The sequence below is a fragment of the Nyctereutes procyonoides genome, unplaced genomic scaffold (assembly GCF_905146905.1).
Source record: "Nyctereutes procyonoides isolate TBG_1078 unplaced genomic scaffold, NYPRO_anot_genome, whole genome shotgun sequence".
Lineage (NCBI taxonomy): Eukaryota > Metazoa > Chordata > Mammalia > Carnivora > Canidae > Nyctereutes > Nyctereutes procyonoides.
The window spans coordinates 48,852,485-48,869,722 of NW_026575020.1; the positions used below are offsets into that span (position 1 = coordinate 48,852,485).

The 17,238-nt window shown below is 39.0% G+C and overlaps 1 protein-coding gene across 6 annotated transcripts in view; it reads left to right on the plus strand.

Annotated features, from left to right (window-relative positions):
- The window catches only part of CEP112 (centrosomal protein 112), a 400,471-nt gene that overhangs the window by 310,465 nt on the left and 72,768 nt on the right, over window positions 1–17,238 (plus strand). For all 6 annotated transcript variants that reach the window (XM_055323886.1, XM_055323903.1, XM_055323913.1 and 3 more), the window contains one exon: window positions 3,343–3,492. In XM_055323886.1, the coding sequence (XP_055179861.1) occupies window positions 3,343–3,492 (150 nt within the window). The remainder of the gene's footprint in view (window positions 1–3,342; window positions 3,493–17,238) is intronic.

Sequence of the window (17,238 nt, forward strand, 5' to 3'; positions counted from 1 at the left end):
CCCACCCAGTGCCCTCACTTACTCCCACATACCTAATGCAGATTATGCCTGGGTGTATCGTGTGTGTCCGGCATGCCCGCAACCTTCATATCATTCTCCAGGGTGGCAATCCAGAATGCAAAGTGTGCTCAGGAGCCACTCTTTCACTTATTTTATGAGGATCATCAGTGTCCACCAAATCTTCCCAAGTATGCCCTTTTGTATTTTAAAGTTTTATAAAAATCTCAAACTAGGGATCCCTGTGTGGCTCAGCGGTTTAGTGCCTGCCTTTAGCTCAGAACATATACTGGAGTCCTGGGATCGAGTCCCACGTCGGGCTCCCTGCTTGGAGCCTGCTTATCCCTCTGCCTGTGTCTCTTCCTCTGTGTGTGTGTGTGTGTGTGTGTGTGTGATGAATGAATAAATTAAATCTTAAAAAAAACTCAAACTGTACTATAACCTGTAAAACATCAAAGTGAATTAAATATGAAATCCTAAACTCTATTCAGAATCTGATTTTAAGACTTAATAAGACCACTAACATTTTTTGCCAAGTGTTAACTGCTTAGCAATAATTAACCATAATAGCTTTCATGAGTTAGGTTGCTTACAGCATCAGCCTGAAATAGCCCTCCTTTTGCTTCCCAAAATATTTTTAATATCACATGGAAATGTTCGAATCCACATCTTTCTCTGAAGCGAATGCAGGGTAAACATTCAGTTGAGTGGTGACATTTTGTTTTATGGTTTTTAATTAAGATTCAATTAAAACTGGTGGGGTTTATGATTGTGTAGATGAGTTCTGATTTCTCTCAGAAACCTTTCATATCATTCTATAAAAAGGCTAGATTATCTCTCTATGATTTGTCAGGTAATTATTATTTTTATTTGCTCTCATTATAGTTCCATTAGTTAAATATTAAGGGCTAGTTATGGGCACTGTGCTAAGGTGAATATAGTCTATAGTCTATTACTCTATGTCTACAACCAAGTGAGTTTTGTTCTTTACCTAAAACATGTTAATCTAGTTAGGATTATTTCTTAATCTTAAATCTCATTTCAGGTTTTAAAAATTATCCACATTTTATCCACCTCTCTCTATCCAACTCGTCTATCAGTCTATCAACCACTTTATCTACTCAGCTACTACCATGTTTCACCTGAAGTATTTCTCTCCCGTAGATCATCTTCATAAGTTTTTAAAATAACTTGCTAAAGATAATCTCATTACTTCCCCCAAAGAATCTCATTATCTCCCCCAAGAATGTAAGGTTTCATTTTCCACACAAAAGCCACATATTCTCCTCAAAACATGCTCATAGATCCTTCCAAAACCTGCATTTATTTCTTTTTGATGTCCTCTTGTCATTAAGCTTCTGAAAACGAGGGATCCCTGTTTCATACCCTTGTGGTCACTTGAAGAACCCACAAATATTTTTATCTTCAGTTGGTCAGTGAAAGGGTAATCTAATCTTACTGTTTTTTAAAGAAACAAAATTACTTTGTACCTTAAAAACATATGACATGATTTTGTAGTGGATATATCAATTTATTGCATTAAACACACACGCACACACCCATGTACATACACGCACATACACAAACACAATGAACACATGACAGAAGTAAGCTTACTATTTCTATAAAGTTGTAGTTTACTTAACTTGAAACGCTCCAATAGTCACTGAAATAGTAAGTTATTTTCACTATTTGGCTAGATGCTCTTAAAAAATATCAATCTTAAGTTTCATGTTGGGCCAAGGAAATTTGGCTCTTTCTTATCTCTGGCTCCTCTTGCTCTGTGACTGTGAGTGAGTTGATTATTCTGTGCCTCGGTTTTTGACATTCACTATAAGAATTTAACCTTCCTTGTTTCATAGAAGTGCTATGAAAATTAATTGAATTGATGCCAGAATGGGAACGTTTAATCAAAATTCGGAAAACAGATGAAAAACATCTTTATTCTTAGTAAATAGATTCCTCCACTCATAGCAAAAGATTCAAGTTTGTTTTTAAAAATATTAACATACTGCTATTATGTATCTTGCCATTTATTTCACAATGGTCTTAACATGTGATGATTTACAAATCCTAAATGTGAACCTTTGTTACAGTGAGTTTGCTCACTTCTAAAAGCAGATCTACACCATATTTTATTGTAAATATGCTATCATTTATGTCCATAGTACCAATTAATATTCCTATAAGACTTGGCATCTGTGAAACTGCAGACAGTTTCTATTTATTGTCTTAACAATACCGCACTCTAGTTTTGCCACCCAATATTAGGTGGAAAAATTGAGCTTCAAGGAAGATAACTAACTTGTCCAAGTGTATCACCAATGAGCCCTGCTCCCGTACAACCAACGGAATTCTATTCTAACCAGGACTAAGGATATTGGTTTTTTTTTTTAATTGGAAGAAGAAACGTATTTCCTGCTTTTTAAAAGATTTTGAATTAGGAAGGAAATGGATGCATACAACCCCAAGGAAGAACATGTTCTCAGCTCATGATTACTTGGGAACTCTTAGAGGATACCCATTCATGGAGAGAACCAGTTCTCCTATGTGGAGGATACAATAGGGGTCTCTAAATAAACTTTCATGGATATCTATCAGTTGGGAAGGAGGCAACCCATTTGGAACTATGTTACGATAAGGTTCTTTTCTACACCAAAGCCTCATTTGGGAAAAACAAAGGCTAGTTGGAGGATCCAATCAGTATGGCGATTGATCTGACTGCATTGTTCAGGTCCTGCCTATTTGGTTCGATATCATCTGTGACAACGGGATATATGGGACCTCTTTCTCTGCCTCTGTTTCTCCATTTATAAAAGATGGGTGTGATAATAATGTTTGTAAATGACAGTAGGAACTTAAGACACTTAGCACAGTGCACAAACCTTAGTGAGTACCCAAAAACTGTTGTGTAGAATTAGGTAATTATAAAGAATGAGTACTGTTCATTATTTTCTTTGGTCATTACAGTTCCAAATATCAGGAAAGGCAAAATAGCTTTCTTCATTCTAATATGTCTGTTTCTCAGTGAAATAAAATCTGACGCGTTTCATATTTTTGAGATCACAGATGTTCTTTCTTCTGATGAGTAAATATTGTGGAATGTTATAGTGGAAGTGTCTTCCAAATATATTTGGTTCAGCAGTTGTTCACCATTCACAGTTTTATTATAGTCTTTTATTACGTGGAATTTCATGCGTTATAGTGTGCGATATGTTAATTGAAAATATTTAGTTTGTGGATTAGACTTTTGCCAAATCCGCTTTTTTGCTAAGCATAAATACATATAAAATAGATGCCTCTCACTGAAGAATTTGAAGTTATAGCATGCTGTTTTCATTTTAGATCATAGCAGAACTTCAGACAACCATTTCCTCTCTGAAAGAGGAGAACAGCCGGCAGCAGCTTGCTGCAGAAAGGCGGCTCCAGGATGTTATACAGAAGTTTGAAGATGAGAAGAAGCAGCTGATTAGAGATAATGACCGAGCAATCAAGGTAATCTGAAGACTTCAGTCACCAATGGTACCAGCTGCTTTAATGTAATTAAAAGGAGGGCTACAATCCCAGCAGTGGGCAGATGAATGCAGGTACCTAGCTTGCTCATGCAGCCTGCTCTAATTCCATTCACTGGACTCTACCTTTGATGTATCCAGTGACTCAGGCTGACTTCCCTCCAAGAGATCACATGCCAGCATAAAAAGTCATTTTTGGCAAGCCCGATCCATTCACATTGAACAAATATTTGAAAAATACCCGTCCTTTCTCTTGAGAACCACTTTGGAACTGTCTCTTGAAATTAGGATGACTGTTTTAGCTCAGGACTGCTGGCTAATAAATTCAGAAGTCAGCTTCCAATTTACATTCTCTTCTTTGCCCACATCCTTTCATTATGTATTCACATAATGAGAAATAACCTGTTTGAGGTTTGGAATGCCAACCATTTGATGTGCTTTGACATAGTGCAGGGTAGATGTGTTGCTGCTGAGAACCTAGGCTGTTTCCAAATGGCTTCAGAGAATCACGCCTTTAATAGCAACAGAAAAGTTCCCTGGACCCTGATTCTTTAGGTGATAGGCAGTTCGATCTCAAAGTAGTTTTTTTCTTGGCTTCATAGCAGTGAATATTATTGTAAGTGTCTACATCATGCTGGGTTTAATCTGTGAGGATAAGCATCTGGAAACCTTTATAAATAAGATTTAAAAGAGAACAAAAATTTTTTTTCAAGAATTTCCAGCAAAAGATTATTTTTCAGTGATTTTACTTTGTTATAACAATGCTTAAAGCATGTTGAGTAATCAGACAAAGCAAGGAAAAATAAAAGAAACATTTGGGTTTTATCGCTGCCCTTTTCTACCCAACCCCTCTGTCTTTCTTTTCTATAGCCTATTGTAGGCAATCTGAGTAATTTACGGAAAAGCTAGTGTTAATGTCAGTTGCTTTTTAAAATATACTCTTTAAGCCTGGACAAGACTGAATGGAATAAAAGACCTTCAGATATGGACAAATCTTGGAGGCCATTTCATCCAGCCTCCTCACTTTAGAGGTGAGGACTTATTTTATTTTGTTCTTAATGAGATTTTCCCTCTACATTGCCATCAGCAAGCTTCTTTTCCCCCTACGTGTGATATGAGACCAAAAAAAGAGGTTTCTTTTTTATATTCTGGTAATTGAAAAAAAATCTTTGAAGCTTTTCTCATTTATAAATGCACAGGAGGTACTCACTCATTGATCTGTATAACTGTTTTGCTTGGCATGAACTGAGCTGAATACTTTGTTTAAATTCCTTTAGCTATATAAAAATTTCATTTTAAGTGAATTTCTTTTCTACTTGGTGTCCAAATACCATGCAGTAGGCAGTTTCCCAATTTTAAATAAATAATTGAATCCCAATTTACCCAAAAAGGGAAAACATAAATTTACTCTGTAACAGCATAGTTTCTAGTATTGTTTCTTAAGATTAAAAAAAAAATCTTAAGGGGATCCCTGGGTGGCTCAGCAGTTTGGCGCCTGCCTTTGCCGCACGGCGCAATCCTGGAGTCCTGGGATCGAGTCCCACGTCAGGCTCCTGGCATGGAGCCTGCTTCTCTCTCCTCCTGTGTCTCTGCCTCTCTCTCTCTCTCTCTCTCGTAAAAAAAATCTTAAAATAATTAGTACAATTGCCTATTTTTAATTGTTTTTGCAGTTTTAATCTACTCACCTGCTAAACCAGATCCTAATTTCCAGAAAAGTGTCAGATCTCAAAGACTTAATTTAAAAGGTGTACATACATATTATATTAAAGTATCTACTACATGATATTTATGACCTCCAAAACAGATACTTACAAGCAACTAAGATTATAATGTAGGTAAGATATAGTTCAGTTCTTTGTGTTTTGTGTGTTTTTAAGAGAAGGGGAGAGAGAATGGGGGGGGCGGGGCAGAAAGACAGGAAAAAAAGAATCTCAAGCAGACTCCTCACTCAGCTTGAAGCCTGATGCAGGGCTCAATCCCAGGACCCTGAGATCATGACCTGAGCTCAAATCAAGAGTCAGACGGTTAACCGACTAAGCCACCCAGATGCACCACACACAGTACAGTTTTTATTGACTATTAGATTATGTGTAAAGTGAATGATATCTCTGGGTTTTTTTTTACTAATCTACATAATATAAGTAATTCATTAGCACTCTTTGCCTTGATTTTTTACCCTAGATGATGTCATCAAAAATAAAAGGAATAATAGCTCATACTTACTTGACATCTCCTATGTACCAGGCTCTCTGCCAGACATTTTTATTCATCGCCAGTCCCGTTAACGTCATTTAGGCCTTCTAGTAATCCTCATTAGGATGGTATTTCTGTCATCCCCATCTTAGAGGTGGGAGAACTGAGGCTCTGAGGTTAAATAACCAGTCCAAGGTCATATTGCTCAATAACTGTTCCAGCCAGGTTCAGGTCACAATCTTCCTGACCGGAGAGGCTCAGCCATAAACTTCAGGACATACCCCAGTCTCTACATTTTGTCCGTGAAAGCCAGTCATGGGCCAGGTGCACAAATGAACCCGGAGAACCTCACTCTCATTTTCTGTCTGTCTGATACTAGCATGTCTGCAACAGCTATTTGAGCTGGACACTCTCATTGTGTTTGAGTGTTTTGTACATATAGATATATGGATAGATCCAGATACTCAGAGAGAGGCACAGTTACCATGAGGCTTATATTTGGCTTTCTGAAATCAAATGCATTTGTTTGCATCTATATTAAAAATAAGCTAATATTACTGAATATTTTGTGATATTAATCGTTACTATATTGAAATATTAGAATCAAAGCATGCTGTATAAAGAGTGTGCGTGTTAATTGTGGAATGTACTCCGTCCTACTTTCTGGGTTGGGGATGAGCTGAGCTCTCAAGCTTGCAGTTGAGGATGAGGTGGATAGTAAACCTGGCACTCACCCTGCCAGAGCTTAAAATAATGTCTCTGTGGATCAATAGTCCTTTTTATTAAAGTAATTCTTGAGAGAAAAGTTAGTAGGGTCTAAAGTATTCAACGATAGCCCACTTTTAAGGGCCACTAGTGTGGTATAGGGTAATCTGCTAAAACATTTCTGGAGAACAATTTGGCAATACCTATCATTACTACATTACCTGAGAGAGATGCCCAACTTTTGACCCATTTCCAGAATTTGCCCAAAGGTGGGAGTTAAAAGGTTGCACGGAGCTTCAGCTAGCCAAAAAAACGTTCATTCTAGCATTCATTCTTCTAGCCAATAACTATTTATCAATGTCCTGTTCATGCTAGGCACAACAATACTAACATTTTCTATTCTCTGTATTTTTGCCAGAGTACATAAACTAAAAACTATGCACTATTGAAAATGGTGTTGGAGAAAGATATTTAAGGATAGTGAAAATGTTCACAAGATAATTTTCAATGAAAATATAGTTTACCAAAATTACGTATGGGTCATGTTTGTAAATCAAAGAACATATAAAGAGAAAAAAGATGGGAATCATATATCAAAATTTTACTGGAGGACATCTCTGGTGGGTGAAATTTCTGGTCATTTTCTTTTATCTTAGCTCCATATTTTTAATTATAGCATCACTTTTGCAATAAGAAACTATAAAAACTGTTTGGTAAAAGAGGAGGAGCCAGCATTCTAAAGGAACCCAGTAGACATTAATCACAGTAGTCAAGACCAGTAGCAGGCATGATCCCGGCTGTCTAAGAAACAACAGACCAAGGGAGGTCTTTCACAGAACAGAATTCTTGGAGTGTAAAAAGAGTTATAGAAACAAATGCATTCATACAGGTAAATCTTTTATACTGTGGTATGCCCTATCTCGATAGCAAAAAGATCTTTATCACTCATCTACTACTTTAGCTCACTCCTTACCTTCAAAGTCAAACTTCTAAAAAAGACCCAGCTCTCCTGCATAAAAAAACCACCCCAAAACTTGATGTTTTAAAGCAGCAACCATTTTATATGCCTAGAATTCTTTGGATCAGAAATTTAGGTAGGAATAGGGTAGAGGGTTTTTCTGCTCCATGTGTAGTGTTGTGCAGTCACATTCAACAGGAAGTATGGCTGGGGCTGCAACATGCTATCTGGGTGGTCAGACTTTTCACATGGAAGCTGGCGTCTAAGAGGAGTATTCAAATAGGTGAAGGCAGATCTGCACTTCTCTTAAGGCTACTGTAGGAGGATTCACAGTGGCACTTCCACTGCATTCTCTTGGTTGAGATTGGTCCCAGGGTCAGCCTGAATCAAGGGGAATGGAATTAGCCCCTGCCCCTTGAAGGGAGGAGTGGCAGAGATAGTGAAGCTGTCTTAAATCTACACAGTAGCCTATGCTAAAGGTCTGGTTTTCATCTCCCATCAATTCCTCACCCAAACGAAATAGTACTAAGAAGAAAATAACTAAATCTATATTCCTACCACCCCAGAATCAACAGTGTTAATTAACATCATGGCATAGTTTTAAAGAAAATCTCTGTTGTAAAAAATGGATAATCACATATTTTCACAAATGATTCAAATTGTAGAGGGGAAGGTAAAAATATTAAGTCACCTCAAATCTCATCACTCAGAAATAACCATCATAGCATCATTTCAAATATCCTAGTATATATAAAGAAAAAAGAGAAGGAAAGTCAAATAGACTCATAAAATGAGATAATACTCCAGAATCTGTATTTGTTTGTTTTAGAAAGATTTCCAAAGTTAATTTTACTTCAGTTCAACAGACAAAAGAAACTAGAGTCAAACAAAAAGAATTGGTGGGCTTTTGGACAGAATTTGATTTAGGGTTGAAAATGAGTACATCCATACGTTCATTGCCTCCCCTAATCCTTGCTTTCCCCCTCCTGCCTGGGATGGTGGTATTATTTTTACACTGTCCAGGTTTGTGATAGTCACAATTTGTCCATAACCCTAATCTTTAGTTTAATATTCATGCTGTTCTTGCTAGAATTAGTGCTTACCTCTAGACCTTACTGGATGTGGGACTTACCACTAGACCTTTCATCACAGTGACTCCATTTCTGAAGTTTTTACTCGAATTTGGTTCTTAATTGACTGGATTTCATGGTCAAAGCATTTTTTCAAGACTCATGGTACTGTCTTCCCTGAATTGTTCATGTTTAAGAATGTCTGCCGATTTACCTTTATGTTTGAACAACATGTTAGGTAGGCACAAACTTCTTGTTCATGTGTTTTCCCGTGAGAACCATAAATATTGCCCACCTAGCATTTGATATTGCTGTGGGGAAAGCTGGGTGAGGCTAGGTTTTCCCCCATGGAAATGATTTGCTTTCTTTGAGAGATTCCTAAAGAAGTTTTTCTTTACTATGTTAAGTTTAGTAGATTAACCAGGATAAATTCAGTAATTAACCAGAATAACTCTACATATTAAACATTCAATAAATGTTTCTGAAGCATCGTGATCCCCCCACTGTAAGTAAAACTGATTTGTGGTGTCTCTGCATTTTCCCTAACATGAGAAGGAGGGAAAGGAAGAGCTGGGATAGAGGTGTGTGTGTAGTCTGGATGGGGCGACTGTTCTGTGTTTCAGCATTCGAACTACCTAAATGGGAGAGGACATCTGATATCTCTTTGGGGTTTGAATTATCTCAATTTGGCATGTATCCCTGAAGTCCTGACACCTTCAGTTTTCTATGAGATAGACAGCCCTGATATTTACCTGTTTTTCTTCCACATCCATTTCCACTTCTCACAGTTGGAAGAGGAAAAAGATGAGGTCACTCAGACAGCTTTTTTTTCTTCCACATTTGGTGATAATAATGAGATTTCTCGGGATTTTGTTGACTCATAATTAGAATAATGAATTAGGGAACATTGGCAGATATGGAGGTTGTGTCGTGATGCAGTTGTGCATCAGAATCATGTTTCTTTCCTTGACTATGGGCTTTTGAGGGTTCTTTTTTTTTTTTTGTATTATTTACCTTACTACCCTATATCAATGCTTCCATGCATTTTTGCTAGTTTTTACTCTTTTACTCACTTCATTTGGTGTTGCAAAACCTATTTGATCTTAGAAGCCTGTTTGATTCCTTTATAACATCTAACAAGGAACCTGTGTTAGTCAGCTATTGCCGCAATAATGCTGCATAACAATCCCCCAAATTTAATGACTTATAGTAACAAGCATTTATTTATTTATTTAATATTTCACAACATATCTATGGATTATTGCTGTAGCTTGGATTCAGGCCATTGATTGGTTGCATTTGACTCCAGACTTTAAAATGAGTTCAAACCTGTTTCTATGTGTCTGCACAATCTCCCTAACCTAGCAGCTGCCTGGGTATCCTCCTTATGGTGGGTACAAAATGATGGGCAGGGAAAAACATCTCTGCAGCCTCAGCCTCATTTCAATTCACATCAATGGGGCAGGGAAAATACAGAACCACTCTAGTCCATGAACATCTATGAGCAATCATTTAATCGGCCACAAAGCAGTCTCTAACATCTCCCTTAGCTCCTTGGCAACACATTCCCAGTTCATCTGCCATTCCAAAACCCTCCCTCCCACTCCCATTCCCTGTCTCTTTGTCCTTTTTTTAGCACTCAGATATTGGCATTAGCAAGACCTCTCCTGTTTTCTTTGTATGCATCCTGGACAATCTTACTCCTTCATGCATATAGCTTCCAAGCAAATGAATTTTGAGTCTTCATCTCCACCTAGACTTTTTTTCTGAGCTCTCAATCCAGATTTCTAACCACCATTGCACATTGTCACTTGGATGACCCATTAGGCTGCTCAAACTATAAACTGAACTTCATCTTCCTCTCACTCTTGACTTATCCTCAATGTGTTCTTCTTGTATTGATGATCTGAGTTAAATACCATGACCCAGTCCCTCAAATCAGATTCTGGAAGTACCCTTGGATGAAGGAAGTACCCTTCCCCTCTCTCACCTCTCTGAGGTCAGTTCCTAGAACTAATGCCTAAATATCTGCAAACCCATACCCCATTCTGCAATCACTAGTTCCTACCTTCTTAGTCAGCCCTTCATCATCTTTGTCCTTGTCCATTACAACCCCTCTTATGTAGAATCACTGCCAATAACTCAACTGTCCCAAGTCTGTCCCTACCCCTGTTGATAAGGTGACCTTTCTAAAACAAATATGAGAATGTGGTTTGCTACTTAAAATCCATCAACAGCTTTCCATTGCCTACAAGTCTAAACTTGCCAGCATGGCATGTAGAACACTTCGTGATCTAAACCAACAGTTCTCAAGGGGGGTCTTTAGACCCCTGTGGGTCCCTGATACCTTTTCGGGGGCTCCACAAGGTCAAAGCTATTTTCATAATAACATGAAGACATCATTTGCCTTTTTCAGTGTTCACATCTGCACTCCTGGTATAAATATAAAAGCCATGGTGGATAAAAAACTGCTGGTGTTTTAGCACAAAACACAACATTATCACTAAACTGAGTAGAGATTATTTCCTTCGCCACCACATACTTGTGCTTTAAAAAAAAAAAAACCTCAAGCTATAAAGTATATTAATTCTATTAAATCTCAACCCTTGAGAACACATCTTTTTCATATTAATAGGAAGTACACACAAAGCACTTCTGCTGCATAGTGAAGTAGGGTGGTTGTCTCTAGGAAAAGCAGTTCTGCATCTGTTTAAGTATGTGCTGAACTCTAGGCACTTGGAAGGAACAATTGACAGGCAAACTCTGCTTATTCAGATTTGACTATCTGGCGGAGGTGTTCTTGAGAAGGAAGGAAGCAAACCTGACACTTCAAGGCCAGCAACTGACTATATTGTTGCTAATGATAAAAATCTGAGCTTTCAAGCGAAAATCAGAAATTTGGAAAACCTTGTACCAGCACTGTAAGCTTGACAGCTTCCCAGTACTTAAAGACTTTACGAATGAGATCAGTGGTCTTACTAATGATGTGAATGGGAAGAGAGGGAGAGGAATATAATGTAGTGTATCAACATTTGGAAGATTTATGTAACTCACTGAACCAGTGTTTTCCAAATGACCAATACCTGGTGTTAGAAAATGATGTGTGGGTAAAAGATCCACACAAAGCATTAAAGAGAACACTGGGTTTTAATGTAGCAGTAGGCAAAGTTCACGGATACGAGTTTCAAATTGGGTATTGCAGCTAACTTTTAAGAAACTTCCCCTTGTCAAGTTTTGATGTTGTCCCAAGGAGTCTCCTGAAAAGGCTATGAAAATAATCTTTCCTTTTCTAATTACTTATCTGTGGGAGACTAGATTGTTTTCCTGTACTCCAATCAGAGCAACACATTGCAAGAGATTGAGTGCAGAAGCAGGTAGGAGAATCCAGCTACCTTCTATTAAGTCAGACATGAAAAAGATTTGGAAAAATATAAAATATAGCCAACTCTTCTTACTACTTTTTTTTGCTGTAGAAAATAGTTATTTTTTATTAAAAATATGATATGTGATCACACATAATGGATTTGTGACTGTTCTTCTAAAACAAATATTTTAGTATTTCTTAATTTCTATTATGGTAAATGTCAATAGATACAACACTTATCAACAAAAACCTCTTTGGGATTCTGAATTTTTAAGAGTGCAAAGGGGTCCAGAGACCAAAAACTTTGAGAACTGCTTGTCTAGATGCTGCCCTTTGGTCTACCTCATCAAACAACCAGTCCTCAGCATTCATGCCATGTTCCCTCTGATCCCACGAACTGTGCAAGAGGTCCTTTCCTTCTTAAGATTTAAATGTCATCTTTTCTATGAAGTGGCAGAGTGGGAAGTGCATGCCAGCTTGGTCATACCTCTGGTGAAGTTCTCACTACACTGTAACCTCGTCCACAAACCCCTTATCTAAAACCTTGAAGTTAGATATGTTTCACAACTCAGGATCTGCAGATTCCAGGAAGGTGGTACAGCACTTGTCCTTTATCCCCAGTGGGGTCGGGGTGGCACACTGCACCCAGACACACAAACGCACAGTGAAATGTGTCAGTGTGACAAAGGGGAAAAATAAAGACTACGAACCCTGACAGTCATCAGTCCGGTTTTGTTGCCTCATGAGTTAACCTCAACCTTTCAGAAGTAATTTGTGGTTGTTCTGAGGGTTTTTGAATTTCAGGATTGCAGATAGGTTGTGAACCTGTCTTTTGATCGATTGCCTTTCTCACTGACTAGACTCTGAGCTTCTTGGGAACAGGCACCTGCAGCAACATTTGGTCCTGTGGAAGGTGCTAGAAATATGCTGAATGAATGAATGACACTACCTCATAAATCCAGGCTCTGAGCATTAATAGTGTCCATTTATTCTCATGTTATCTTATGGATGGCAGCAAACTTGTAAATATTTGGGGGTGGTATAGCAGATAGGTGTAAATAACCTCGACCTTGTGATAGCAGTAATATGCTTTGCCTGATTAGGCAGATTCAAATAAAATACCTATACTATGCATGTATTACCCGAGAGCATAAGTGGTCTACTCGAGAGGAAGGTTCCCAAAAGGCTGTCCACCGAAGCAAAGTTACCTAAATGTTAGTTAGCACTATCCACTGCACTCACTGAAGTTCACTGGGGGAAATTGTTAGAAATAGTTCTATAGAAAGACTGTGGAACATTCTTCTGGCATCACTGCCCCACCAGGGCTAAGCCCTTTCTTTGAAGCTAGTGTATTGAAAGTTCCTCACTGTGAAGCCAGATGTCCAAGCAGAGATTTCATATCAAGGAGAAATGTTGTAAAATTTTTGCTTGCAGGCATAGAAAAGAGATTTTAAAGCATTGATGCTTCTCTCCCTTGGCCACTGACTGGAGTTCACGAGAAAAGGTCGGCTGCCAGTAGGACATCTAGAAATCTGGTCTGTATTACCAGAAGGGCTTGAGGGGGGAAAAGAGAATATTTCATAAGATTGGGCAATTCTCACTGTGCTAAAAGCTTACAGGAATCCATTTCCCAAAGAATAAAATTACAAACCTCATTGTGGGGTTTTAGTAGCATTGAGAAACAGAAAGAAATTTCAGTGCCTAGCATCAGATGGCTTTGTTTGGGACCTGTTCATTATTTAATTCCTGTCTCCCCTGCATGCACGTCCTAAGGGCGCGGGGAGCGGGGGGGAGTGGCATTTTCTTTGTGCCCTCCTGAATTAGAATTAATAATGCTAAGAATAGAAATGTATTTTTCCATCCCACCCAAGAAGGCTTGCCTGTGTACTCAGAAAGGAAGACAGAGCCATTCATTCATACTAGCAGAAACCCTAAGTGCCATTTTCCAGGAAGAGTACTCTGGAAGATAAGGTCGGGTACAGCGTGGTAGTGAATTATGGCCTCGCTTCCTTAGAGCAAGGAGAAGCAATAACAATAAATGAGCAGAGAGGAAATGAACAGTTCTTCGCTCCCAAAGCATTTCACCCCATACCTTTCTTCAGTTCTTTTCTCGGACAAAAATTTATTTTTTTTAAAGACTAGTCGAAGATTATTTGTTCAGTGGACAAAATCCTTTAAGCATTATGAAAAGTATTTGCAGCCTCTGGGACACTGTCTTGTATAAACTAAGGGATCAGAATTAGGGTCCGAGGGATCCCTGGGTGGCGCAGCGGTTTGGCGCCTGCCTTTGGCCCAGGGCGCGATCCTGGAGACCCGGGATCGAATCCCACATCGGGCTCCCGGTGCATGGAGCCTGCTTCTCCCTCTGCCTGTGTCTCTGCCTCTCTCTCTCTCTCTGTGACTATCATAAATTAAAAAAAAATTTTTAAAAAAAAAAAGAATTAGGGTTCGATGAGTGAAAGTGTGAGTGACAGAGAGTGATTCAAAGAATGCAGGTGAAAACATATTCTTCTTCACCAGTGGCTGCATAAACTCTACTCTTTGGAAGCCATTCTGTGCATGTTATTACTCCATGGTCCAAAATATGAATGGCTTTAGTGAATCAAATATTGGAATATGTAATGCACCAGTTTCTTTAATATTTGAAAAAAAATCAAAAATAACTATTTGGAAACATTTTAATCTTTAATGGTTCTGAACTATCTCATAAACTATTTTAAGGTCAGTAGAACGAACCTAACAAGCACTGAAATACAGAACTGTATGCCAAAGTTACCGAATAATTACTATTTATATACATATATGTATATACACATAGTTCTATATATTCATGTCCATGTGTATATTCAGAAGCCCTGAGTTATAAAGAATTTTAGTTATTAGAAGACTTGATAATGATTTCATATATTCAACATATTAAATAATTTTGTGATGTCTTGATTAAATTGGCTGTTTGCCCATTCTCTCTAGCAGAAGCTGGGTTTCTGGTCAACCTCAGGTCAGGTGACTCTTGATAAACCTCTCTCTTACATTTATCAACAGTGAAATTTATGCCTCTTCCTTTTTATGGATCATAATACTGTCTCTTGCTTCCCAGGATTTTTTCCCAAAGAATGCATCATGTTGCTGTGGCCCTCCTGTACTCTCCCCCCAGCTTCACTAGGGGTGACAGCAGCACCCCGCTGGCATGCTGGCCCAGGCTCATCCTAGTTTGAGTGAGCTGATTGTCACATTATCAGGAACTCTACCTGTGGAATGTGTGCACCGTGGAAATTGTGCACACTGCTACAGAGATTTTTTGAGAGCCAGTTTTTAAACATTTACTAGGATACTGCTGCTACAAGAGTTCCTTTTCTCCTACTTTCTTGATGAAAAACCAGTTTCCAGCTGTAGTCACTATGTTCATGATGCTACTCAACCTTCTCAAAACAAGGGGTACGTGGATGGACAGGTAGATAAACAGCATTCCGTTATCCCTCTTGCTACTCTTTCTAGTTACCTGCCAACCACTAGCTCTGCTTTTTTGGATATGTACTATATGATTCAGCTCTTCCAAACATCCCCTTAAAGTACGTTTTCTAAGCCCAATATAATAGGGGAAGTTTGCAAAGTAACCTATTACCTCTTCTCTAAATTCAGTGGTGTTTTCCCACTTTCAGTCATCCTCTAACTCCATGCAGCATTTGACTTATATTGATCAGCAGTTTTCCTTCTAGAGGTTGGCAAATGTCTTCTGTAAAGGACCAGATAGCAAATACTTTAGGCCTGTGGGCCATACGATCTCTGTGGCGGCTACTCAGCTCCTGCTTCTGTGGTGGGAAGGCAGCCTTAGACAGTATGTCAACAAGTGGGCATGGCTGCGTTCCAATAAAACTTTATTTACCAAAACCAGCTGGGTGCCAGATTTGACCTGTTGGCCACAGTTTGCTAACCCCTGCTCTAGAAACTCTCCTTTGGTTTATCCGGTACATCTCTTACTTGTTTCCTCTACTGATCTCTCTTCCTCCCTGTGGGTTTCCTCAAGTCTGTGTCAGGGGCTTCGCTTCCCCTTTTCTTCCACCATGAGCCCATCTCCTGCATGACTTCAGCTGTCACTTCTACAGGGACGCTTCCCAGAAGCCTCAGCCTGATTCCCAGTTGGGTCCTGTATCTTACACTGCCTGTAAATCATCTTCATTTGGAGAAAGGCATGACTATTTCAAACTCAGTAACTACAACATTGAATTATCATCCTCCCTTCCAAATTGGCCCTCCTTGAGTCTATCAGGGTTACCCCCAGGCTTCCTGTTTCCTGTTAGAAACTCTGGGTTCTTCTTTGTCCCTTCTCTCCTTCATCCCAATGTACCTCAAGTCTATCACCAGAATCCGAGAATATATATCTTATTCCTCTGCTTGTGACCCTATTCAGAGCCCTTCTCAACTTGCAGTTGATTTAAAACAGCCTCCTCTCAGCTGGTATCCCTGCCAAAAGTCTCTCAGCTCAGTCCAGGATAAAGAAATCTGCCAGAGAAATCTTAAATCATGGACTGCCCTGCCTTAACAAAGGGTGCTTGAAAATCAATAGGAAAAGACAAACAAGCCAGTGGACGAAAAAAAAAAAAAAAAACAGAGGATAGGAGCACAGAATTCACAGACAAAAAGCAATATCCAGCAAACCTGTGAAAAATATGCTAATTCTCATGCATAATTAAAGAAATGTAAATCAAAACTACAAAGTTTGGAATGGCCTGGCTGCCATGCAATAGGCATAAATTTTGAATTTGAAGAACTACCCAATAATGCCCAGTTGTCAGGGGGAATAAATGGCTGCAGCCTCTTTGGAGGGCAGCGTGGAGGCATCTGCTACCACTTTCAGTGCACATAGCCTTTGGCTCATCAGTTCCACAGGTAGGGATTTATCCCATGGATATACCTGCTGGGATATGCAGGGTCTTTGTAGCATTATCTGAGCAAAAAGCTAGGGGAAACAACGAATTGTGGTGCACACATCTGCACAGTGGAGTACTGTGAGGCCATTTTGAAAGACTGAAATAGACCTCTAGGGAAGTAAGACGAGACTGCCAACATGCTGTAAGTGAAGAGAATACAGAATGTCATATACATTTAAATTTGCCTGAGTGGGTTTCAAAGTGGGGCAACTGGCCATTTTGGGGGGGTAGGACATTTCATTTTTTCCTTTCTGTATTTTGATGATGTTTTAATTTCTCACAAGGTCACATTATTAGATAATAATAACCTCAAAGGTTACAATGCAACCTGGCTTTCAAAGCCCATCCAGATTTCTCAGTATTCCTCAACATGTACATTCTGTTCTAGCCAATTGGTCTTCTCCCTGCCCACAAGTACACAGCAGTGCTTCCATCCACCATTCATGGGTTCATGCTGTGCCTTCTTCCTCACTGCAGCCTCTTCTCCAGCCCTCAGACTTGTCAAGTATTA